The 27438-nt window shown below is 42.1% G+C and overlaps 2 protein-coding genes across 2 annotated transcripts in view; one reads left to right on the top strand and one right to left on the bottom strand.

The window, feature by feature from the left end:
- Positions 1–785: 785 nt before the first annotated feature.
- On the top strand, positions 786–23446 carry wnt3 (wingless-type MMTV integration site family, member 3). The gene is made up of 4 exons (XM_082544438.1): positions 786–1193; positions 13278–13519; positions 17910–18175; positions 20800–23446. Exons 1-4 carry the CDS (start codon positions 1114–1116, stop codon positions 21277–21279), a joined length of 1068 nt encoding a protein of 355 aa, XP_082400564.1. The 5' UTR covers positions 786–1113; the 3' UTR covers positions 21280–23446.
- A 2378-nt stretch (positions 23447–25824) lies between these two features.
- LOC309712940 (vesicle-fusing ATPase-like) overlaps positions 25825–27438 on the bottom strand; it is a 31447-nt gene continuing 29833 nt past the window's right edge. The window contains exon 22 of the mRNA XM_082544160.1: positions 25825–26792. The gene's annotated coding sequence lies outside the window, so the exon portion shown is untranslated. The remainder of the gene's footprint in view (positions 26793–27438) is intronic.

Genomic DNA, 27438 nt, shown 5'->3' with positions numbered 1-27438 from the left:
CCATCACAAGCATCCCACCCTCCTCCTTCACTCCCTATCTCCCTCTCTCCACTCCCTCCTCCTCCTCCCCGTCCCACGGCTGCTTGCCCCACAGCCCATCAGAATGACAATGGTATTGATGTAAAATGTGTCGCCTTTGGGCCGCTGAAGCATATAACCCCTGCATGCCTGGCCCAGCTACCGCCACAGTTTATGGCTTTATTGTGTTCCCTTTTATGTCCTCCCCTGTTGGGGAGGGCGGGCAACAATTTAGAAAATTCACTGTATATGTGCCCGTGCGTGTGTTGACATGTGTGTGTGTGCACTGTACGCACATGTATCCGGATCAATTAGTCAGAGCGCAACCCCCCCGAAAAAATCAACGTGTCAACATGTATGTCAGCGTGTGTGAGGCTCCTCCTGGGCAGGAGCCGGGCTACATCGCCTACCTCCAAAACCACTTTGGGGGATCATTTTTTTCCCGATGATCCCGGGATTAAGCAAGTTGAGCAACAACTCAACTCTACCTTTTTCATCTGTCCCTCCCTATCCCTCCCTCTCTCATTTCCCTCCCTCCCTCTCTCTTTTCACTCTTTCCTTTCTTTTTCACATTACCAGGGGGTGGCGTGTGATTGACAGATGGGAACGAATAATAATTTTTTTTTTCGTAACCTAAGGCCATCTTCTGTGATTGGCTTGCCAGCTGACATCTCCAAACCTCATTCTCCCCCTGCTGCCCCCACCACCCCCCCTTTAATATTGGGCCTGTGGATGAGGCATCCTGAGGGAGAAAAAAGTAGAGAGAGAGAGAGAGAAAAATATATCTACCTTAGGGAAGAACCTCAGAGAGAGGGAGGGAAGGAGAGGACGGGTAGGAGCGTGTGTGCATGTGTGTAAGAGACACTTATTCTCTTAACTACTAGGAGACAGACACACTTTCCTGGCCCGACTCAAAGAAGGGGGGAAAAGAGGAGGAAGATTTTTTTTTTTTTGCTTCAATATCATTTTAATTTTCCCCTCATTCAACAATCAAGCTGCCCTAAAGCTTCTCTTCCTGGAAACTCTTCTTCATTGCCTACTGGAAGTTCTATGTATTGATCTACTTACCCTCTCACACACTACAAGGCTTACCTCATGGATTTGTATCTGATTGGATATTTGATGTGTGTGTGGTTGTCCAGCTCACGGGTGCTTGGAGGCTATCCCATCTGGTGGTGAGTACGAATCCACAGTTTCAGCATCAGACCCTATAGCTGCATAAAGAGAGAGAGACTTTTTTTGGTCAAATGATCATTTCTGAGAGGGCAGAATGTGCACTTTCAGTAGACTGCGTGGAAAAATGTTCTCCAGCCCAGTCCAAAGAATCTTAACCTCAAATACTAGTGTAACGGAAAAGGCTTGCCGTTCTTTTCCCCTGCACATTCAGGTCTATTTATCATGTTGGAGTATGTTATGATGCAAAAAAGGGTGAATTTTTAGTTTAAATCATTCAAACGTGGGTGTCTTCTTTTAATTTAAGGGGGATAAAATACTTCAGCGAGTGGTCACCATGCTGATGTCAACAGCAAAAGATGGACTTCGGAGTATTTGCACATAACAGTTAAAGTCATTCATAAATACATAAATTGCGTCTTTCACTCAGGGACAATGACAGGACTGATGCTGCGCATGAAAACTCAACAAAGCCTCAAAAAACAGCCCCCCCTATTTATAAACCATAATTAATTTCTTTTCTGAAATACAACCATGTAATTTTAGGAGTGCCTTAGGAAGTACAACAATAATGGCTTATAAGATCATTGTCATTTTGGTTTTGTTTGTTATTGTGCGTCACTGTTCTACATTCAGGCCGTCGGCCCCCCCAAAAAAACCTGCCGTGAAGTGGATCTAAAAGATTTTTGGGACTGACAAAGTCCCATACAATTAAAAAAGAAAATATTACAAATTTGCGGTTTACCACGGGGCACAGGCTGCGCTTAAATCGGTACATTTTGGACATTTTACTTCAATTGCAATACAATTCACCCCCACCACTACGGATTTGTGAGGAGACAATATGTTTAGGTGCCGCAGGGTTTTACTCTTTGTTAAATTATCCCAGATCGCTTTTGGCACCAGCAACTGAAATTTAGAGGTTTATCTCATTACAGATTCAGCGACATGCAGCTGACCTCATAGCTCCTGGTCTTCTTTTGTAACATAAAGCTTCTATTTTGGAGATATTTGTGTAGGCGTATGACAAAGCTCTTTTGGCACCCGACACAATACTTGTCAGAGCTACTGCACTTTAGTAGCCCAACTAGCATGTGGTCCCACCGTGGTGCTGTCCAAACCGCGAGCATCTTCTGGTTTCATTTACAGAGCAGGCAGCTGCCAAGCACACAGGCCACAGGGCTGAAGTGTTAATGGCAAAGAGGACTTTACACCCACTCCTGGATTCAGCAAGAACCCTAAGACAACAGTGACAAAGAGCTCGGGATTCTCTCTGTGTGAATTACCTGCAGCTGTTCTGTTCAAGGAGCTTACATGACACTGGTGTAATGTTTGAACCTTAACAGTGCGCGCTACCTTTGATTTGGGTAACAAATTCTGAAGTGTAGGCTAGGGTAGATGTTACTGGAGGCGAAGTTGAGATGAAACAGGTAGCTTCAGGTGACCGGGCAGGTGCTGAGGAACGGGACCCGTCAGTGGCACCATCCCCACGGTATAGAGTATGTCCAAAGGGTGACAAAATGAGCTGGTGCATCAAAAACAAGAGGGTGCCGAGTTTCAGCAAGGGCCCAGGCAGCCTCTTCCTCGCTTCTGTCTCAGGGGCGATGACTTGGCCATAAATTCTCCAGCCAAGGTGGGACGGGTTTGAGTGGAAGAGGAGTTTTTGACTGCTTTATGCCTGGCAGCCGTGCTTTTTTACAAGATGGGGTGTTGAAAACAAAACAGAGCATAAATAACTCGAGTGATATGCAGATATGCGTGGACGAGGATGAGGTGTGGTGGAGAGAAAAGCCATAGCAAACTAATGAGGAGGGTTTGGAGAGACAGAGCAGTAAACTGCCTTCTTGAAATGCAAGAATGTTGGAAAAACAGCGAGTTTGTACATCAGGTTTTGAGAGAAGTCATAAAAGCTCGAAGCTTAGATGTGACCTCACATAATCCACAGGTTCCACAGCGTTTCTATCCAGTTATCTGACAACACCATGCTCTCTGTGTGGTGAAGGAAAAATGAAATAAAGATCTTATTATTAGACTTACTGCCGCGGTTTGTTTTCACCTTTTAACCCAAGAACGATGACATAATATGTTTCTCTTATTAAACGCCAGCTTTGTTAATACTCCTAATCGTAAGTTAGTGTGGCGTAGGATCTCATCTATTTTCAGAACAGCAGCCAGCAGTGTGTTTGTTTTCCTTGCATAAACAGTGATAGCTGTAAGTGAATGATGACAGCCACTCTCAGCGATGAATTACCTCAGCTGAACTGACTCCAGCCATCGAGCACCGGCAGTGATTATCGGTTTTAACTCGGCCACAAGATGTTTAAATCCAATAACTGCTGTTTTCCTGATCCTCTGTTATCATCACCGCTGCTAAATCCACATGAGAAAGCAGAGAAGTTGTACACCTCTTGTCAGTTTTGTCCGTGCTCTTTGTCATTAAAAGATTACTTTAAATTTACATAGCTGCTGTTGTGAGAGGTGAAATCAAATAGAGAACAATGGCAAGGAGAAAGAAAGAGGGGAATGACAGAGAAAGAGATGAAGGAATGACGCAAGAGTCTGTTAAATGTTTTTGAAAATCGTCTTTAATGAGCAGTAAGTGCAACTGCGGGTGACCATTATTAGTTTAACTTCCATTCAGGTGAAGAATTATTGAGACAATAAAGCAGAAAAAATAAATCTGCAACATTGACACAAAAAACTAGCAAATTCCATTTCCTACAAGTGCCAGATAATACATTTAATGCCCTTTAATTAACATTTGGAGCTTGCTATGGATACATACAACTTCCTGGTTCAATCTGCATTACTTGTGGAAGTTTCGAAAACCACTGGGGCCTCAATAATATCTGTGGCATACCTCTCAAGATCTCCTTCCCGGTTCAACCTGAGCAGCTTAAATGGGGCTCTAGAGTCCATCTCCTGGTCTCAGGAATGTCATTATCTGGCTATGACACCCCCCCGCAACTCCAAAACCCCTACCGCTGGCAAAGGGGGCCACTTAAATGATCCTTACTACGAGAAAATCCTCCCGTCTGCAAGTCTTGTTTGAAAAGATCAAGGATGTTTAGGTATTATTCTGCAGTTGAAGGTGAAGAAAAGAGCAGGAAAATCCATAAGAATGTAATTCATAAGAAACTTTCGGGTTCCATTATGAACGGCTGAAGGCTGCCATAGGGCCAGGGTCAAAGGCAATTTAGGGCTAAAGCTTAAGAGAAATGTCTCAGCAGAAATTGACGTCCACAGGGATACTGGGTACAAAACAATAATACATTTCTAAAAAAAAAAAAAAAAAAGTATGATTATGTAACAAATGTTAAGATTCCCTTTATCCTAAAACATCTGTAATATGACTAAATATGCATTGAAGGGACCCATTATGCTCACTTCCAGCTACGCAGAGTTATTCTTGGACGTACGCTGGGCCTCAGTGGAGCCTCATGGTTCACACACTGTCTTTTAAAAACAAGCCATTTAAGCCTATTTCCTTCTGATTGGCCGTCCCTCATAAGCAGAAGGTGTCACATGAGCATTAACGTTTCTGTTTTTTCTTGCAGCCAGCAATTTTTTTTTCTTCTAGCAGATGAAAAAAATTGTATGTTTGCAACCGTGTTTCAAAGATGAGGTTTTGAAACTGACTGAAAAATTTGACTTGATGAAACTTGATTCAGTCACTCACTAAAAGATTTGCTGCCCTTATTTTCTGATCCATTACTTTACTTCACCCAGCGCAACAAGACTGTGGGATGACACTATCAAGGCAAAACCGAGCAAGGTAAGAGGTTCAAAGGAGTGTGGAGTTTCAAAGCAGCGACGGCGAGTCCTAATCTTCTCCCACCACCAAAGGACATGGGATGTGCTCTTGTAGGAAATGACAAAGTCCCCCTGGTGCATGGCTATCAGCTGCTTTAAACCACAGGGCAGCACAGTTACTCAAAGGGAAAACAGCCACGGCCAGGGGCGAAGAGATCATTAGAGGACACGTGTGGAGGCGCACATGCACACATTATTTAAAGTCTTCATTACCTGGCTGATCTCACCTCTGTGGCTTGTTACAGAGGTCAATTATTAGTGGCAAGCAATTTCTTTGACAGACAGGGTCAGTGACAAAGATGTGCCGATCACACCTGTGCAGCCTGTGTTCAGTTAAAGCCCTCAGGTCACTGACCAGGTCAGCCGAACGCCTGGCAGATGCAGCGAGAAAAGGAGGAGGCTATCATTCAAAAATAGAAGGGGTCTCATTTCAAATAGAAGATCTTTTTACTTTGCAACCACAAAATTTAAAAATTTCTCCAAACAACAACAACAAAAGATCGAGTAAATCACGCGGGAATGTTTCATTGAAAGATTTTCAGAACCAAAAGCTTTCTGTTTTCCTTTTGTTGCCAGAATTTTACTAATCAGTCACATTTGAACATTCTCTGGTTGCATGCAGATACACAGCAAAAAAACCATCTGATATTTTCTGACAATAATTCAGTTTATTATTAGTATTTTTTATTATATTTTTTTTTTATTTGCTATTAAGATTTTCTGACCACAACAACAGCCCTGAAAAATTAAACACTGCCAGAGAGGTTAAGCCACCAGACCAGCCAATGAGTTGCCAGACTGACACACGCGTAGAGGAGAGAAAAGTTGCATAAAGATTGCATGGTCTTGCAACAGCAGGTCCAAAGAAATGGGCAGTGTCTCAGACTGCAGCAGCAGCTCTGAGTGAAGTGTGTGTGAACCGGCGGGCTTTCTTAACCGTGTTTTATTTAATTAAAGCCATTAATTTTTTTAAATTACTTTTAAAGACAATTTGTGGTGTCTGAAATGACCACAATGAAATTCCTGAAATACAGTAAGAGATTTGCAACAGTTCAGTGTGAGTTATGATTTGCATGAGATGCATTGCCGCTGACAATTCGAGCAGGAGTGCCAACAAGCTGCCTTTCATGAAGAGAAGCTGGGGACAATGCGCTGTTTGAGTTGCGGTTCATTCAAACACTCCCTCAGGACTCAAATAAGCTCTGTCCTCTCAAGACAACAGCTCAGACTCTGTTGTGTCCACCTACCAGCAGAGAAAGATGCCAAGTTCCCGCTCTGACATTCATTTATCAGTGCCTTATACTCCCCAGAGCACTTCAGTGCAGAGCTATTGCTGCTCTCATTCTCTTCCTGACAGGGAGGTTCACAAGTTTACACCATGTTCAGTTTCCCTCTGCACGTCTCCATACTTGTGACTGCAGGGGCTCCTTGTCCTAACTCCGCATGCTCCGCAGCAGTCTGCAGAGAGAACTTGGAGAGGAGGGGAGGCAGAAGGAGGTAGAAAGACAGAACAGGTTTGAACATTTTTCAGGGGTCCTGTCATTTTTTATCTGATCAGCCAGGAGCTGTTGGACTACAAATCAAAAGTGTGCCGAAGAAAAAGAGAAGACAACAAAACACAGATAGCAGCTTTGCATTCCAGCCTCCACCAGGAAAAGTCCCATCCTCGGGCAAAGCCGGCAACTTTCCTTGGCCCACTTACTCTCTTTCGAGTGTCTTTATCTCTCTGTGGATTCTGTCGGGGGGATTCATAGATGAGATACCGACGGCAGTGTTTTTGGCGCACGGTGCCGCCTGCTTTTGCTACGGCCTCGTTTAGCAATGTGACATCCTCCAGGCAAATCTCCCAAGCTGAGCCGCAGCATCAACATATAGCGGTATATCGGAGGCAGATTAGAGTTTAATGCAAACAACAGTCTTGCAGTTTGTTACTGCAGAGGAGCGTCGCTCTCACAGAAGAAGTGACACAACACACATGGGACTCAATGCTTCAGGCACAGACCCAGCATACGCTAACAAAACAACTATAATATCTATAAAGTTCCTCTATGCGAAATAAGTTAACTTATTCAGACACGGCTAAGAACAATTGGAACACATCAGGGCTGGTTTTAGAGTGAAATATTAGGGTGCACTGATAACAATAACAGGTGGATGTAGATGTAGCCCAAAAGCTGAGAAAGAGGACCAGAAAGCCATATGTTGCAACTCAAAGCCAGTGTTATGAACTCAGATGTTAAAGAAACATTTGATGGAGAAAAGCCACTGCAGCCCTGAACTGTACTAGCATGTCAGCGAGGTGCATATGAGAACAAATGTCTAACTTTCCAGCTCCCTAATATGAAGTCCATGTGAAATCAGCTTGCATCGACGTGCAAAAAGCATAGCTAATAATGTGGGACATCCACTGGTAGAGAGTGGGTGTCTTCTGCTACATACTGCACCCTTTTTTCTGGCCTAATCCTCAACCGTAACTCATACCCACCATAAAAGCAACGTGGTTAGGGAAATGTTATCTCGAGCTGAGCGTTTTTGCCCTCAACATGTTGGTGTTTTGAGACCAAATGTGAAAAGCAGGGGTGGATCTGAGCGTGAAATAGAAGCATCACACGCTCACTGGCTAATGACGAGTAATTTACAATATGTTACCCAGTGAGCATGATCGTTCCTTTCTGTCTCCAACAATGACAATGATTTGCAAAATAAACTTCATGTTGTCTTTGATATACCCTCAAGTTAGCGATGGAGCCCATAAAGTGAAGAGGAAAATCTTTACTGAGGTCACGGAGAAAGGGCACTGAGGGCAGCTTTCCCATAGACTTATGTAGTCTTTGACAACCAAAGGAGTCGCCTCCTGCTGGCCATTAAAAGGAATGCAATTGACTCACAGTAGCAACATCCATCTTTTATGCTATCTAGGCATAAGCCAAACAGAACTTTACTGGAACCGTGAACACAAAAGAAGCAAATTATATAAAAGATATACCAGCAATAGTCTCCTAATATTGTCTTAAGATTAAGGGTTCGAGTGTTAAATTCGGATCTGCCTACTATAGAGATCTCATGAAGACAGGAGGAATGTTCCCACACCACTCCACTATCCAATGATTGTGTGTAGTTTTGTTAGACATGCTAACTTTACATATGGATTTTAAACTGGACCTTTATTTTTGGTTATTTTCTAACTGATGGCTTAGGATGTTTGTTCTATTTGGACGTTACCATTTAACCTCACTACACCTAACACATTGTATTGGTTTGACGTCTGGTAATTGGGGGTTAGTAAACAGCCTCTAGGTGCATTCAGATCACCTTCAGGTGTTAATTGTGCCTTACATATTAATGGACACCGATAAAGCAAGAGGAAAAGATATATTTTAAGACAACAAATAGTCCCATAAACTAGTGGTTATTACTGGCCTGGGTACCTATTATCAATTCTCACTAAGAGCACAAATATTGGATTTCTATAGATTCTAATAAAGTTTGAAGAAAGCATCAGATCTGTTTGTAAATGACAAATCTTTCATCTGTAGCATCTTTAGTATACCACTGTTGTAGGTATACTAAAGATTTGCATATTGCACTTTCCTAGTTTACTGCCCAAGAGGAGAACAATTTGATTAGTTGGAATAATTTACAGAGTCTAACATAAAAACTCAAACATACTTGCAGGCCTCTATAATTAAAGAAGACAAATGCACCATTAGTTCTACCTGCTCTCTGACATCTTACACGACATTTACAAATATGTTTAATGCAAATTTAGCATTTCATCTGTTGCCATGTACTGTAAATAAAGATTGTGTTGGAATTAGAAACCAATAAAATCATTACCAGCATATATACAAGCACAGCCACGGTTAGCATACTAACTAACTAGACTTACAAACTATAGCTGCAATTGTTACTTTCCACATTTTACAAGCAAAACATATAATAAACATAAAATACACTAGCCTGTAATCATCAATCAGCTTTAAACATTGATCAACAATGTAAAATTACAACATGCTTGGGTCATTGTACTTCTAGTACTAATCAGTTAAAGTTTTAGTTTTTCAGCTTTAGCAAAACAGCAAAATGTGACTGAGCGTGTAGTTAACTAGCACACCAACAATAGGCCAACACATGGTAGAGATCGCTAAGAAAACCCAACTTGTTGTTAAAATAACGCTTCACTGTGGCTATAAGCCAAAAGCAGAACAATTAAAGGTGTAGTATACGATACTGTAATGCTTTTACTTTAAAAGTAGGATGACTATACACAGAGCTATCTGTTAGCTTAAAGCTAAAAACATACAAGCTAGATGAAACAGCTTGGTTAATTTCCTCTGTTCAGGTTGTGTCAAATAGTTATAATTAATAAATATAAGTACAAAAAAGAGTTTTTTTCTTCAGTATGCTTCTAGTCAAGACAAAGCACATCTTTTTACACCATATGTAAATAAATAAATAATAAAAATAAATAAACAATTTTGCTTAATTACTGAGAAACACAAAATCTGGGATTAGCTCTTCCTGACAAATTTACAGAAAATATTTAAAACACAATAAACAAACATACAGATTAATATGAGTGACACTATTATTGCTGAGTGATAACATTAGTAGCCCTGATGTTAACATAATGAACACAAAGAATAATATTTTGATGATTACACAAAGTGACAGTGTAGCAATCTGTGCCAAATTTGACAGATAAACTTCAATAGTTATGAAATTTGAATTTCAGCTCTTCTGTATGACCTCTGTTGGTGCATGCTCTTGTAAAGTCATGCTGTCTTTTACTGTCTAGAATTATCACACCAATGTAACAAGTCTTCAAACAGCGTAAGGTGCCCGCGGCAGGTTTGTCCACACTAATCTGTAAATTTGTGTATTTCAACACTGGTAAAGTCTGACAAGCCATTTTGAAGTCACATTTGATTACACCTTCATATCCCTGTGGGCACTCACCTATAATGACCCTCTATTTGCTTAACGAGGCAAACAGGCTGGAGAGCAACACTCCCGAGCTGCTTAGATTTGTGCTTATCGGCCCTGGTCATGAACTTCTGTGGACACATCGTGCTAACGGCAATGATGTCAAATGTCATGTTGTTTTCAACAAGTTCAGAAGGTCACCTGGTACGTTTCGTGTCCCTGGATATAGGCAGCTGTCACACACTGAACCCTGTAACGCAGACCTCCCACGACACAGCACATGAGTCGACTCTTCTATTCAGGTTGAGCTTGCTCAGAAACAAAACAAGAACTAAAATGTGCAATAAAGACATGCCTTGCACCTAAATTTCCTCCCCAAGCAGCAGAGACTGCAGTAGTGACTTTATTGCACTGGGAGTGGCTGAGCCAAAAGTTTTTGTTGACAGTGTTATAGTCTTGATTGCGTGAATTCCCATTTCTCAGCAAGGTGTGTGGTGGAATCCCTTTGTTTCCTTTGCTTCATTTCTGTGGTTTCCAGTGGCCCATCATACTTTCACATCAGTCCGGTTTAGATACTGAGAAAACCCCCAACCAAGCTGTAAACCCCCAGGCCAGAAGAGGCCCCACACGGATGTGCCCGGGCATGCACCTGCCAAGCCCTGCCGTTTGCTGCTGCTCTTCTGCTCGTCTCATCCCCTGCAGCAGATTCCCCCGGCATTCTGCCTCTCTGGAGGTCTCTGCGTCTGCTGCTCCCTCACTCGGTTGAGACACGTTGCGCGTAGCTTCCGAGAAGTGAGGCAAAGCAGGCAGGATCAGCAGTGCACACATGCGGTCTCTGTGCATGCATCTTCGTGTGTGTCTGTTTGCACAATGAGTCTTGTAACTCTCATTAACACCTAGCCAATAACGTATCCCTTTCATCTTATCTATCCATAAGGATCAAGCGAGGCACATGCTTTGCAAACAAAGACAAATAGCGTGGCAGATCCACAGCCTGTTGTTTAAACACGCTATGACCACCACAAAGTCCCATGTGGTTAGCTAATTGATTCCATCAGAAATCCTGCCCACCACAGCAAACAGATTCATCCTTTTGAATGGCACAGTGGTCTGATTCATAAATATCTGACTTGAGCAAGAGAGATTTGTCTTTGAGGTAGCTCATTGATGTTGTTGGGGAGCATGTGACACCAGCATTCATCTAGTGGCTCATCATCCTCTCTGGTCTATCCCATGACTGAGAGATTAATGGGCAGCAACCCATCTAGCAGACAGTGTAATTAAGGTCCTTAGTCACTCAGTCACCAGACGGAGTGAAGTCAGCAACACTTGAACTCTGATGTTGGTGGGATTGAGACTGGCAGATGAGATAATGTGGCTACATTCGCTTGGGTAAACTCAAGACAAGAACATGAATGGAGATTGATGAGCACTATCAAATTACTAGCTCCGCATGGGAACATGAAATCGGAGAAAATGGCATGTTAACTTTGAGTTATTAATAGACAGCAAGCGTATTTTTCCTTGTGCGTAGCAGCATTCGATAATTTTTGAGTATCAGATCAAGTTTTGTTATGAGCTTCCACGTGAAACATAAGAATTGTTTATTGTGTATCTGTGTCAGTCACAAACCTCACAGCAGCAACACAATTGGCTCAGCTGATTATGGGATGATCAAATTACATTAGGTCGTCTGTAAAAGCAAAACAGTTTCATGTGCCAGAATGCTACCTCCGCTAGTAACTCTTAATACCTGGCAAAATATTAATCTAAGGCTACCAATGCTTAGATGAAAAACAGTATAAAGAAGGAAGATGTGGGTGCAGGGGGTTTGGTGGGAGCGTCATGTAGAAGCGCACATGAGTATCTAAGAGCCGATTTTTTTTCTTCCCAACTTCAATGGCTTCACTTGTGTGTTCGGGTGGGGCACTGCACTGCACTCATCTGTCAGAGTCAGTGCCTGCTATGATTGGGTTGCGCCCTGCGGGTGTCCTGAGGTCATCCCGAGTGGCGCTCTGATCTGATCGGCATCAATTGTTCCCGCGTGATCCTCTAAGGGCCTCCAGCGCCACGTTGTCCAGTCAGACTCGCTAAGTGCTGCAGAGTCTGCAGACTCCTGTGAACTGCCAGCACATCTTTACACCTCTTACCCTGTACACACTCAAATCACATGCATACATTGCAAAACAATTAGCAGCTGGGCAAGCTTGTATTCAAACACATATTTTTCATGGGGTGATAAAGGCTATGCATAGAAATAAATAAACAAGAAATATAAATCTGGCATCTAAGAGAGCTTCTGGAAGAAGCTCTGTTTGAGCTTGTCAACATGAAAAGCGTGTTAAAACATGGGCATGACACACACGTCTTCTCTCTGTCTTTTATTTCAAGAGAAATAGAAAGCAATTAAAATTAATTACCTGAGTGAAACTATAATGGTTTCTGGCAACACATGCTGAGCTCGACTGTTTGGCAGTGATTAATCCCTGCTTAGACACATCTGCACGAGTCCTCTGGTGAGGCGCATCGCCTCAGACGTGCCATCTTCGTGCATCACCATCAGTGTTCTTAACACATCACCTCCAGAGGACAACCGCAAATTAATGACGGTACTGCAAGGGCAGGTGTTTTCATATATTCAAAATCACACGAGGGGGCTTTTCCCCAAACTAAACAGACAGGTTCTTGTGTGTGTTATCAGTTAGATCAGCAGATCTGTGCAAGCTAACAAGTGGAAACACTTTGAGAAGTCAGTACTAATAGCTTGTATCCCTGCCCTGAAGTGGGCTTATTAGCCTCCTCTCTCTGGTGAGAAAAAAGGAAGCAAAATAAAGAGGAGCTCTTAGTATAAACAATATAAATCAATAAAACACTCAGGTATGAATCATTGTACTCTCTCAGGGCTACATTTATAGTGTAATGGGAGATTAATGAATACAGAAGCAGTCTCCACTCACAGAGCAGGTTGCCTTTCAGTGAGGCCTCCCTGGCAGGTTACCACTCTTGCTATTGTGGAACTGAGTTCACAGAGGGCACAGAAGATGTGAGGGAAGCACAGGGAAGGGCTTTTGAAAGAATACCAAACTAATGTGAGAAATGTACAGGTTAGTTTTATTTATTTTTTGCTTATAAAACCTACAATAAAAATGTCAAAGTTCCTAAAAGTCAGATAGCAGTACCAAATTTGTTCAATGGGTACAATTATTTAGGCACTTTTGCTGAATATGTCTTGAGGTTTGATGCAAATCCTCAGGAAAAAATAATAAATAAGTGTTTTTTGCACTTGTGTGTTTAACACAGAGGTGCTGATCTCACTTAACGATGCTTTCCCTCTCTCTGTGACACAGGTCCCTGGCACTGGGGCAGCAGTACTCATCTTTGGGCTCCCAACCAATCCTGTGTGGCTCTATCCCCGGCCTCGTACCGAAACAGCTGCGTTTCTGTCGCAACTACATTGAGATTATGCCCAGTGTCGCTGAAGGAGTCAAGCTGGGGATCCAAGAGTGCCAGCACCAGTTTAGGGGTCGCCGATGGAACTGCACCACCATCAAGGACAACCTGGCCATTTTCGGCCCTGTTCTAGATAAAGGTAGGACTTTTTTTTAGGTTGCTATATCTTTCATGCTGATTTTTGTACTGACATACAGGCTTACTGAGTAAAAAAAAATGATCTAGAGGGATCTAAATAATCTCTTCCAAACAACACCCAACTTTAAAATGCAGTCTTTGAAGGTAAGGCTACTGCAAGCTGTTACAAAACTGGTGTTTAACACTTTCCACCCTAAGGCTCAGCACTGCCTGAGCTGCCTGGGCTTTTGCTGACAAACGACTAACTAGGGCAATTACAATAATATCCACCTTTCCTGGCTGCACTGAGAAATGAGTGCAGGTACAAGCACTGACACATTAGTCATCTTTATCTTCTATATTGCATTTATCTTCAAACTCATGGGCTTTTTTTTTTGGTTTTTCCCAACCTTGTTTACACACTCGTACATGAAAGAAGGTCAGTGCGGTAAATCTCTCAACAAAACCTGACAGCTGATGTACTGGAGGCATCCATCAGGTGCTGTACACGCAGAATGCTAAGTGTAAACTATCCCTACACTTATCTGCGTCAATTAGGCAGTCCCACCAGACCTGACAGTGGGAAACAAGGCACACAGGTGTCCTGCTTAAGGCCTTCCAGTCCCTAATTATAAAGGCAGACGTTTGTGTGTTGCGTGTGAGGTTGCTGATTGGAAATGAATTAGCCTGTGTGTCAGAGGCGAAGGAATCTGGGCAGAAATGGGCAGTGTGAGCAGTCCAAGCTCCTCAGTCAAATAAAAGGGAGAGGGGAGGCCAAATGAGATTACAGGCAATAGAAAAGGGCCGGGGGGCTCCGCTCAACCCCTACTGTGCATGAAGGCCAGTGCGCGCCTCACACAGTCCAGCTCCCACGGACACCCCATTCACACGCCCTTTTGACTCTGTCATGAAAACAGGCTGAAAGGGGATCTCTCCCAACCTAGCCCGAGTGTGCACAGTGGGATAGGGAAGGATAGGATGGAGGGAAGGAGGTAAGGATGTAAGGATGAAGAGTGTGCCACTTTGGGAGTGATTAATGGAGAAGCTCATGCTAGGGAAGCAAGAGCTACCAACCAGTACCCTGGCCACCTTAAGCTGTGGGTTGGCTGCCGTGGTGCTGTTGGTGGATGCCTGGAGGAAGTGGGGGGTTGAGGTGCTGCAGTGGGTGGTGGTGTATGGGATTTCGGATCAGGGTGTTGGCGGAGGGGTGGCTGGTGGGAGAGGAGGGGGACTTGGGGAGTTTAGGGAATGCCAGCTCCGGGCAGAGCTGGGCTGTGGGGGCGTGAGTCGCTGGACCCTTTGTGTGGATAATACGGTGTGACACAAGGGAAACAAAGGCGGATTGATGGGCCCAGCAGGTAGCAGGAGCAGCGCTAGCCTTGGCTAACAGCCAGAGCTCCAGGGGCCCGGGGCTCACAGGCCCCTGTTTTGGAGGGCCCACTTAGGCTTGCCAGGGCAAGTAGGGATGCCCAACATGAGGACAGTATGTCATCCAGTGTCGTTCATTGGACATTTAGATGAAAACCTCTTTTCATTAGGGATAAACAATAAACATGAAATGTGTAGACAAACAGTTTCTTATTGTTTCAGTTTTACAAAAGATATCAAAAATAATTAACAAACATAGTTTTGATTAACGTTATTTCACTGTCTGTATTTCTCAAGATTTTCTCAAAAGCAGCCAACATAAAAAAAAAGGGTTTTGGTTTTGGGACACTGACTGCAGTCAAATTGTGGGTGGGGAAAATATGGCTAGCTTCCAGACAAACATTTGTAAACTTTGTCTGTGGCTTGTTAAGTGGTCTCCTTGAGTTTTTGGCAGTGGATCCATCAAAGAATTTCTAGCTCTAGTTGCCAGTGTGGTCAGCAAAATAGGAGCTTAATTCTCCAGTCGTGTTCATACAAATTTCAAAACTCAAGTCGTGCAATTCCGTAGATCAGATATTCCAGCTGTTGAAAGCCTGAAGGTCTGTTCTGTATAACTATCATAGAGGGGAAAAAGCTGGGATGCTAGGTAAAATGTAAATAAAAATGTTGCACAATGATTTCTAATTCTATTGATTAATGGTGTTAAAGCAATATGGTTCAGATTTTTTAAGAGAGAAATCTCTTTATTTTGGATCCAAAACTAGAAACATGCTTAAAAAAAAGGTGGGACAAGGACTATAAAATACTATAACGATTCTAATAACCCAGAGGCAACATTGGAAATGTTCCTGATGTTGCCAACTTGTTTGTGCCTGAGTTCATTTAAGATTTATGCAAACTGGAAAACTGTCCCCGTGTTCGGGCCATCAGAAATGTTTTATTCCTTTTGAAAATTATGGGAAAATCATGGCCTCCAGGGTAAAGTGAAGAACATCCAACATTATTAGTACACAGTTCAAAGGTTAGCATCCATAATGATGCAGTGAGGCGTCGGTGCACATAGAATAGGTAGCTTGGAGATCTGTAAGGGCACCATTAATGCTGAATACAGGTGCTTCTGTTCAGCCAACACTTGGGGAACACCCTTTTTAGCACTTTCTGGGGATATTGCAGCATCATAGCTCCACAGTAAGAGAGTCTTGGTGCAGGGAGAAATCATTTGGTGTCATATGAAATGGCAACTGAGCAGAACTGTCTTACCGCATCTTATATCAGTTGCAGAGAAGTAGCTGTAAGTAATCTGGGCGCTACCTATAAACAATATATACGCGGCGTTTTTTCCTGAATAGTTTCGCCAGGATTACTGTCTAAGGACAGCGCTAGCAAGAAGAAAAAACAGCCCGTTCGTGTTGGTGGAAAAATGTACCATGTTGACCAATAAAAAAAATGATATGACAACATGACATTTGGTTGTTTAGGAAGAGGGGGAAGTTTTAGGAGTGAGCGAGTTTTGAGATGTGAGAGATTTGTGACGTTTAGCATGTTTGGAGTGTGTAGTTAATGTGTTGTCTTGTGTAGTTAGCGTGTAGTGTTGTGGATAGTTTTGTGTTGTGTGTCAGAACAATGAGGCGACTGCTGTCTCCAGGTAGAAACAGGAGTGATACACCTGCTGCTGTCAGACCTGCAGGTATCAGGCTGTGATGTTCTCCTTTATAGTGGACAGAAATTATTTTTTTGGTGGCACAAATAATTTTTGTGGCATGTTATTGAGCAGAACAGCTGATTGTTCTGTAAATAGTTTGAAATGGTTATTTAAAAAAGGGGTAAGAGGTAAATAGCTGCAAATAACTTTGTTGTTTGCAAAACTTGTGAATATTTTAAAATTGACAATTTATATTTGCATTTAAAGTTATGAAATATGATTCATTAAATATGTTTGTGGTTGTTACAGTAAAAAATTTAACTTTTTCTACTCAGGTTTTATGTTTTTTGTCTGATTTTAGATCAATTGTGTTAATACAGTATGCCAAAATGAAAACATAACTGTAAATTCAGACACGTGAGGTTGTGCTGAAAACAATGATACCAAACAAGGCAAAGGAAATCGTTTTTAAAGGTGAAATGTAGAGTTCAAATCAAATAATTAATTACTTTTAGAATCTTGTAACTCAGTTACCTTTTTGAAGCAGTAACTAGTAACTACAATTAATTACTTTTTCAAAGTAACTTGCCCAACACTGCTGGTATCAAACTTTAAAAAATGTCTTTTTATTTAAATGTAGGTTAAGCGCTCTGAAATCATTGGATCTGTTTGTGTTTTCATTTAACAAAGCCCCTCACCTTTTTTTGGAATCGAAGTCACAGGACACCAATAGTGTGTGTTTTTCTATATCTGGTGGAGTGTAATGGGTGAGCCACAGTAAGTGTGCTGTGATTGTGAAACAATGGTGTCTGGTTACATAATAAGCTGTTGTCTTCAAAGACAGCGTAACTCCATCCGTCAGAGTGAAGAAGAAACAGCCTGACACACTGCTAGGTTTCACCAGAAGGCCTTAGGCTGTAAACAGGAATGGGTGGGGGGTAACAACATTCCTGAAACACTATCCAGATGCAAAGCAGCACACCTCAGGGATGACAGGGGGTCACTTAGATCCCACTGAGCGTTAGACTACAATAGGCTGATGTCACTGCAGGGACTCTGCTGTTAGGTTCCTTGGTGGTTCTTCCACGTCACTGATGATGATCAGAACTGTGTAAACATAGTTAAACATTGTTTATATTATATTGTATATAGGAGATGTTAAGGAGTTCTTCTATAGGCTTCTTGCTTTATTACAGTGGCAAATACCTGTCCATTAATGTGCCTTCTCAAAGATGAAATGTTGTGTTAAAAGGTTAGCGCCTGAAGGTATCCCTTTCAATACATCTGTCTGGATGTTGGCAGTAGTAAAGATCACCTTGTCTACGTTTACCATAAGATTGACACACTTCCTTTCCTTCTCCTTTTCTCTGTCTTTCTGTCTGTCTTCGTCCGTCTCTTTCAGCAACCAGAGAGTCAGCATTCGTCCATGCTATAGCTTCAGCGGGCGTTGCATTTGCAGTGACACGCTCATGTGCCGAGGGCACGTCGACCATGTGTGGGTGCGACTCCCACCACAAGGGCCCTCCAGGGGAGGGCTGGAAGTGGGGTGGCTGCAGCGAGGATGCAGAGTTTGGGGTGCTGGTGTCCAGGGAGTTTGCGGATGCCAGAGAAAACCGTCCAGACGCTCGCTCAGCAATGAATCGGCACAACAACGAGGCGGGACGCACGGTAAACACATTTACTATTAGGAACCTGCAGAGCTGCACTGTTATTTTTCTACTTTTCACATGGAAAATAACATTAACCAGCCAAAAATATGTGGGTACTACAATATAATATCCATATGAAAACCTTTAAAACCACAGATATTAACCTGCTACTGTAAGAGCTCCCACTCATCTCAGAAGAGTTTGCCCCAGTTTTTAGAACCTGGCTTTCACCCAGTCACAACAACAAAGTAAGGTTCAACACTGACACTGCGGGAAAAGTTCAAAGTCGTTGCACAACTTAAACCCAAAGATCACTTGGAAATAAGAGTTAGAGAGCATAAAAAACAAAGATAGAACAGGTAATCAAAGTCAATGTTTCTTTTTTAAACTTTCAGTTCAATTAAGTTTATTTGTATCGTATAAAATCACAACAATATTTGCCTCAAGGTGCTTTAGATTGTAAGGTAAAGACCCTATGATAACATCGAGAAAAACCAAATATTCAGACGGCACCTCTATGAGCAAACACTTGGTAACAGTGGGAAGGAAAAACTCCCTTTATACAGGAAGAAACCTCAGACTCAAGAAAAAAATGACAAAATATCTCAAAAATAATGATTATTTATTATCTGAATATTTAGCTCAGTTTTAGTATTAGCTTACATGTTTTATGTGTTTTCAGACTAAATGTACTTGTCAGATGAAGCACTCTGATAAGCCATGTTAGTTAGTTACAATTATTGGTCAACGTTTAACCACGGTGATGTAAAAACAATGGACAAAAAGCTGAGTGAAACTATTACTATTTTGGATTACTGATTGCTCATGTGACAGGCATGATATAGGTACTTGACTTGTCCTCACAATCCCAAGTTTCCATCTGAAAACGAGCACTTGACTTTGAATGACTGGTTAATTACTGATCTAAGCAACATTCATCTACCCGCCATGCCCCCACACCTTGCCTTTCATGCCTTGCATCCCAATGAGAAATTCCCCGACAGTCAAATAACCCAAGTGAGCTGAGGGGGAAGAAAAAGAAGCAAATCAGCTCAGTCTTAAAACATCACTGGCTGCTGTCACTGCTGGGAGAAAACAGGCTGCTCGCTGAGAGGCAAAACAGGGGGACCACACGGCAACAAGACAGCCCTTTGATGCCCACAGCAGCAGTCAGAGCGACCACAGGAGCTCACTGAACAGAGGTAATGTCAGAGGAGTCACCCGTCCTCTCCACCTGGCCCTCTCACGCTTCGTTATTTAGCCCCGAGGGCCTTGGATTTGATGTTGGCATGACAAGCTCACGGTGTGATGTCACTGGTCCACTTTTCTCCCCTCTACTCACCCAGAGGTGCCACAGCCACCTGCCTTCCGCCCCAGCTGGGGGATTTCTGCAGCTAAATATAGCTGTTGAGCTAAAGCACAACACAATGAAAAACCGAAAACATAAAAACACGTCCCACGGGAGCATACTCACAACGTGAGCCAATAACTTCAGAGAGAATTAGCAGCGGCGCAGAGCCTCCATACTCCACAGCTGCATGACACTTCAATAAAGTGCAGCCACTGGCATATTGTTTTTCTTGGCCTGCTTTGCAAGGCTTTAGTGGTTTTGTTAGTCTGCATTACCGAATTCACTCTAAATCTCTGAGCATAAAGCTTTACCAGATCTTGTTCCGTTGTGGCAGCTTCCAAAGAAGTTATCTAACTAAGACCAGCACATTTTACACTTCAGAGCAATGCGTTGCACAAAGAGAAAAAAAAATCATAACTTGTTTCTACCCAGAGGACAACAGTTGTAGTTAAAATCTCACCAACCTCACAGCTCCAACGTTCTGTCAAAAGAAGCGTACTTAAAGATTTATTGGCTAGGTGAGAATTTATTTTAATTTTTTGGAGCATACCGAACATATACAGACAAAAAGTGATCTGTGTGTTTAAGAAGCGCACTATCCTTTCATGCAGTGACTCAGGATTGTCAGTGAAATCTGTTCTGAATCCAGCTGGATGAGGCAGATTTTCTTTTCTGGGCAAGAGTCATGACGCTCAAGCGATGATGCTTTAGTGAGGAAAAGTGTTATTAGAAAAGCTTAAAAATCTTGGATGCATGCTGAGATGCCAAATATGTGGTTTTCACTTTATTTCAGTCACTATAGTCAAAAGAAGGTTGTCATTTCCATCTGCAGCAATTCATATTTGGACTTATGGTTCATTTCTGGGACTCCCAGCGCCTCCATGTGCAGCCAAGACAAAGAAAGTAGTGAGAAGACACTGACAGCAGATATTACACAGATTATCAGAGAAACGGTATGAAAAGGAAGCACTGAGGTAGAGGAGGGTTACAAAGTGGCTTGCAGATGCACAATAGGTGGGCAAGTGTGAGTACAGCCTCGTGTTGCAATTAGGTGGCCTACCTAAACTAATATTAACCCTTTCAAGCCTGGGAAATAATCGCCAGGACATTTAAATGTGTTTCTTGAACTGTCGGACACATTTTTAAATAACGAATTAAATATAAATTTAAATATATGCGTTTTAATTTGTATAATATTTGCCACATCTAGCATTTTTTTGCAACATTTGAAAAAGGGAGAAAACATTTTCCCACGCACAGACTTTTATTCTGGGGTTTTTTCTCGTTCTCAGACTATCCTGGATCACATGCACCTGCGCTGCAAATGTCACGGCCTTTCTGGAAGCTGCGAGGTGAAGACGTGCTGGTGGGCGCAGCCGGACTTCCGCATGCTGGGCGACTACCTGAAGGACAAGTACGACAGCGCCTCAGAGATGGTGGTGGAGAAGCACCGCGAGTCTCGTGGCTGGGTGGAGACCCTGCGAGTCAAGTACGCCTTCTTCAAGCACCCCACTGAGCGCGACCTGGTGTACTACGAGGGCTCGCCCAATTTCTGCGAGCCCAACCCAGAGACGGGCTCCTTTGGGACGCGCGATCGTGTCTGCAACGTGTCGTCGCACGGCATTGAGGGCTGCGACCTGCTGTGCTGCGGACGCGGCCACAACACCCGGACTGAGAAACGCAAAGAGAAGTGTCACTGCATCTTCCACTGGTGCTGCTACGTCAGCTGTCAGGAGTGTGTGCGCGTCTACGACGTACACACGTGTAAGTGAGACAGACAAGCTGACTGCTGGACCTTCAACTCCCCACCTCCTGCATGACTTCCTTGATTCCCCCACCACACACACACACACACAAGCGCAGTCAAAAACATATTCATCCACACACATTCAAGCCCTAATGGGTAATGGCACATCAGTAATGGATACTTCTGTACCATTTTTTGTACAAACCATGCACAAGAATCTATCTTCCAAACCACTACCCCCATAACTACATAATATCTGAGCAGAATGTGTCCCGTGTTGACCTGATGGATAACTTGGTCCACTCTCACGGGAAGAAGCTAGAGTTGCCACTCTCCCCTCGTTCGTCCTCACCCTGCAGCATTGGGCCATGACTACCCCTCCCTTCCCCTTTGTCTTTATTTATTTCCCACCCTTCATGCCAACACAGCGTTTTCGGCATGTACAGTAACACTTTTACATGTGAGATTAATGCAGTAAAAAAAAACAAAAAAACAAAAACAGTGACTCTCCTTGCTTTTGAGTAAAAAGCATCTTCTAACTAACACCTCACTTCTCCAGCCAGTCTGGTTGGTTTACCTTTTTGTTGTTGTTGTTGTTGCTGTTTTTTAACTTAACCAACCTCTCTACCCAATCACGTACTCTTAAGTAATACTGAACACGTCAGCAGCCCCAGGAAACCATCACTTTGTAACTACTGAACTGAACTGAACTGAGGCACTGGAAGTGCCGCAGTCCTGTCCTTTCTAAACTACTGAGCTGATCCCTTCCTTCCCTGCAGACTGACTACTGCGACAGTCAACTAGAAGACATGTGCTTCAGTCTGATTTTTTAATAAACCCACATTTCTGAAATATTACCACTGAGCTGGGGTTTGAGGTATGCAGGAGGAGGCATGCTCGTTCTGCTAACTAACAACCCGTGCATATGTATTTATGTGCACTATTCATAACTCCAGGTGGTAAACATTTGAGCATTGTTTATGTGAGCAAATTCTTCTTGGTTGCAAGCTAGCAGTTCTTATGAATGACGGCGCTGTTACCACATTCACCCTGTAAATCGCTCATGGTTTCTACAAATGTCATGCAACTTCACCATTCAAACTTACGGAGTCTGGGGGTAAAAACTAACCACAGAAAAGTTCTGATTATATGTGTGAAGGTCACCTATTATGGCTGTGTCGTTATGAATTTGTGCATCAAACTTGAGTCCAGCTTATGTCCAATATTAACTCTGGTGTTTTGTTTTGTTTTGTTTTATTTTATATCACTTTCGGTGCAGAAAAACATTTGTCTCAACAAAAATCTTTTACTTCTGGGAACAAAAGGGAAAGAAAACAAGGGGATATGTGACGACACGTGGAGACAACATGGGCTGAGAAAGATCTGATTGGCTGTCACATCCTTCCATCTGTGTTTTCAGTCAGCTGGACAGTTAAGGTTTTTACGGTTGATTTATGAACTCGTATTCTTGTCAGTACACCCCGAAACACTCCTGCCGTCATGTTTTGATTTTTAGAATATTGGGAAAAACAAATTACTGCCATTTAATCAAAAGAATGCTTTTCATAGACTTCAGTGTCAGCACATTGTAACTTGCAACAAAAGAAACCGGTTTAAAGACCACTAACAAAAATTGCTATGATTTGTGGGTGGATTGTAAAGACTGCCAATTCACGAAGTTTAAAAAAACATCTGATTCTGAGAACATGAAGCGTAGAACGGATGATTTATAAGGGATGCGTATGTGCGTGTGCATGACAAGCTACTACAGAAGAGCATGGATGGACCGACGGACAGCGAGCTGGCTCTTCACAATGGTGGAGCAAAGCAAGAGAGGTTTCACACAACATGTTCTGACAGTCCCACCTGCTTCCTATTAATTATATTCAAGAACAAACACACAAGTTACCCAGTAGTGTGTAGGCTGTCCTCTCTTTGGGACATAGCTTAGTGTTCACGTCATCTTCTACACAGCCCTCCCTACCTGGGCCTACCTTTCTGTGTTCAGTCCCCCCACCCTACCGAGACCCCCAAAGGCCCCTCATCTTTCCCCGCTATATCCAAAGTTTTGTACAAATGTTTTAAAGTTGAATAATTCCCTTTTTATTTTATAATCGTAAATGTTATGTTTTTATAAATATTATTTATTATACAATGTATATATCTGTATGACTGAACTAAGATTATATATTTGAAGAAGAAAACCTGTGTCATGTTTCTTTATGCTTGCAAAGGTACACTCAAACACACGCCTCACTTTTCTACATGAAGTTGAAATGCAGGCTGAAACAAAGGTCTGTTAGATACTCCGTCCTTTGATACAGCATTCACTTACTTAATTTGATTCCACTTAAAGGAGAATTTTAATTATACTTTATTATTATTACGGTACTGTAGAAAAGTCCTGTGAAAAAACAAACTCCTATCGAGTTTTTTTGTGTGACTGTATATAAAAGATGGGCTTCTCCACATGAAAGTCGCCCATTGGTTTATGAAGTTAGAGGGTTTTGGCTGTTGGTCATCTTGGTTGCTTTTGAAGAGGCCATATTTGGATGAGAGCAGAGAGTTATTATTAATGTGCTCCTTCACACTCTGCCTCTAAAAGACGACATTTGACCACCTCCCTTTATCTTTAATGACACCTCAGTATATATCAATAAAGATGCAGTTTGATGACCATTAAAACTAATTTCTGAGTTTTTGTAAGGATAGCTGCACAGGCAGGGACCAGCTAACTGCTGATATTCACCGAGTCAACTTTTTCTATAAGCAGGCCTAAAATACAACAGAGATCAGTCAGTTCAGAAAAGAGCTTTAAGTTATTCCTAGTAGGTGGTTGGTTATGGTTATGAGCTAAACAGTCAAATTTCCAAAGTCGGGAAGTCATTTGTTGGGTACTTTTGCATTGTAGTCTGAAAACAACATGTTTGTGACATGTTGCATCTTATTGTTTAATTTTTAAATGATACCAGATTACTTCTAATTATTAACTTTACCTGATCTGTGTCACTCCATATTGCGGAGCAAGTAAAGACAAGAGGCTAAACTTTTTTCATGATTAACCAAATATTTCTTTTCCAACTTGAGTAGACGTGTATGTGACTTTTTCCAGCTGCACAATCACATCGCATTGGTTGCACATTTGGTTATTAGCTAGCAAAACATAGATGTAGCCGTTATGATGCCATCGAGTGGTTATAAACACGGAAGGAAAGTCTTTATGGAGGTCAAGTTAGAAAGTAATTGTTCCAAAGATTTTTATAGGACTGCAAATCCTCTTGTAACTACAAGTATCGCCATCATGTGGCCATAAAAAGAATGCAGGTTTAAAGCACAGCTTTGTCCATCTTTTATAGTCTTTGGTCCAGATACTAGCTAATAAATGCTAAAGAACAAACATAGAAAAAAACTAAAATTCAAACAAAGTACACAGACCACTGGTTTAATTTTGTTCTCTGTTGGATCTATATACAATATTGTCTACTCGACTGGCTAGTGCTGTTGCTAGGATTTATATGTGGTATCCCTGCATTGCTCTGCAATTTCACATCCAAAGCTTTGGGTTGCGGTGGAATTTCTATCGTCAGGTCGATCTGCTCTCTTCAAGTAGGTTTGAAAAAACTATGGTAGAAGAAGCAACTAGAAATGTGTAGTAGGAAACAATAATACTGAAGGAGCGAATCACAGTCATTGCAGGCTGTGCTGACGTGACATGTAGTTACTCATATAGGGAAGTTATGGTGTAGGATTTCAGAAGGATTGGCAGTTACATCATACTCTTTGCTCAACATACAGATTTAATCCAGAAGGATAAATCCCACTTTAGCTGCTCTACATTTGAGCATGTTAACAAGAGTGCATGGGAAGTAACTCACTTTAAGAGGCAGCCTCTAGTGGTCATTCAGTGAACTGCAGACACTTCCATGCACGTGTCATTTTTTCAGCTCCAGAGATATCTGAGAAACACATGCATGAGCCATTCTGTGGAAGTAGGTAGGTTATTCTGATTCAAACCCACATACTGCATTAAATGTATATGAATCTAAAGCTGAAAAGAGTCTCAAAGGATTCTTAAAAACTACTGCTGTTGATCCAGTTAGAACGAGCAAATGAACTATCATTCGTGGCTCAAGAGTTGGGAGTTCGCCTTGTAATCGGAAGGTTGCCGGTTCGAGCCCCAGCTTGGACAGTCTTGGTCGTTGTGTCCTTGGGCAAGACACTTCACCCGTTGCCTACTGGTGGTGGTCAGAGGGCCCGGTGGCGCCAGTGTCCGGCAGCCTCGCCTCTGTCAGTGCGCCCCAGGGTGGCTGTGGCTACAATGTAGCTTGCCATCACCAGTGTGTGAATGTGTGTGTGAATGGGTGGATGACTGGATATGTAAAGTGCTTTGGGGTCCTTAGGGACTAGTAAAGCGCTATATAAATACAGGCCATTTACCATTTACCATGGCACCTGCCTAATCCAGTGATCTCCCGGAGTTCTTGATAATACACTGGCTACTACTTAGGATGAGGTGATCTCTTTATAAAGAAAAACATGTATGTGCATGAATTCAGCTTCCCATAATTCACAAGTTTTAGCTCAAATTTAACCTCACTTGCAGAAAATACAAAAAAGGAAAAAAAAATGATACAGCGACATCATTTTGATTTTCTACTAATATCTCAAGCAACATTTTGCTACTTTTTACTACAATCCTGGAGAACTGCATCAAGAAACGTGCACACATGCAGCAGTAGCTCCTCCATAAATGGCTGAGTGTTTTCTTGCCAGGCTCTACAATCATTGCTCAACCCAGAAGCTGTGGAGGTTAACCTCAAATGTGTGAATGGGTTCATCTCTTCTCAAATATTTCATAATCAGGAGGTAATTACACTAAGTGATAGTTATGACATTCTTATGATTTCAACAGCCATGAGAACATTTAATAGTTAACTTTTTTTATTTTTCTTGGGAGCAGGAACTTTTTACATGCTACTGTAGAAAACAGTGTCTGAACTAAACAGCAACTGAAAACCTACATTATAATAATGGAACACACAGCACAAGTTCCTTTGTAACGTCCCTTTAAAAACAACATTAACTACAGATACTACAATGTTTTTTGTTAGTAATATTATTTTATTCATACGATAAAAAGATCAGAGGCAAGGAAATGTGCAACATAAGAAAAGAAGTCATGGAATGATCTCTTCCTACAAATAAAGTCTATATAAACAAACATTATCATAATTAGTGTTTGTGCACATGTACTTTGCCCCGACTCTTTTTGTATACATATATATAAAATCCCAATGGAGTGCTAGAGGCATCACAAAGAGATTGCAGCACAAGCAGACACCCAGATACAACAAGCACTGCGCATATCTCTTATTTTATATTATCACATAATGCTGCAGAGGAGGAGACTGCCTGCTTGGTGTCTGCAGCTCAGAGAAGCACGCAGAGCTTCAGGGATGAGAAGGATGTAGAGAGATGGGATCTATATCTCGTTTGCTTCCTCCTGCCATCCTTTATCAGTCTTCTGATCCTCTGCAACTGAGTGAAGAGAGAGAAATAAAAGTGAGATGAGGCAGGCGGGCAAAGGAGGCATGCTGCCACAGGAGAGCGCCTGTCTAGTCGACCTATTTTTAGGCACGCTGTGCACCAGCTATACCATAAGCCTCTGATGCCAAGATGAGAAGCAAAGCTCCCGCTACTTGTTGAAAGACTTGTTGTTTATCACCGTGGGCACCGTCCTCCCGCGGTTCATTTCAGAAGGTAAGATTAGCAACTTAGACACATAACTTTCTTAAACTTTGCCCTGCGTTTTTGTAATGATTCGGATAAAGACATGGAATGATAATAACTTTGTATTCATTCACCTAGAGAGCTTTTATGATGCCAACATTCTGAGCAAAATCATTGTCAGAACTGAACAACACCCAATGCACGTCACAGTTTTACAAGCATGCATAGTCAAGGTAAAAAGAAAGCACGCCCTCTTTAAATTCTAAGGTTTTATGTCTCAGGACATAATAACGATAATCTGGTCCTTAACAGGTCTTAAAATGCTGGAGATTTAGAGCAAAACATGACATATAACAGCATGTCATTTTTTTTTATTAAGTCAAAACACAGAAGCAGCATGCAGAGTAAATACAACCTCACTAATTCCAAGTTTCAGGACCTTAATAAAAGCAGA

The sequence above is a fragment of the Aulonocara stuartgranti genome (genome assembly GCF_965226115.1).
Source record: "Aulonocara stuartgranti genome assembly, chromosome: 8".
NCBI lineage: Eukaryota > Metazoa > Chordata > Actinopteri > Cichliformes > Cichlidae > Aulonocara > Aulonocara stuartgranti.
This window is presented reverse-complemented; position numbering and strand designations above follow the sequence as displayed.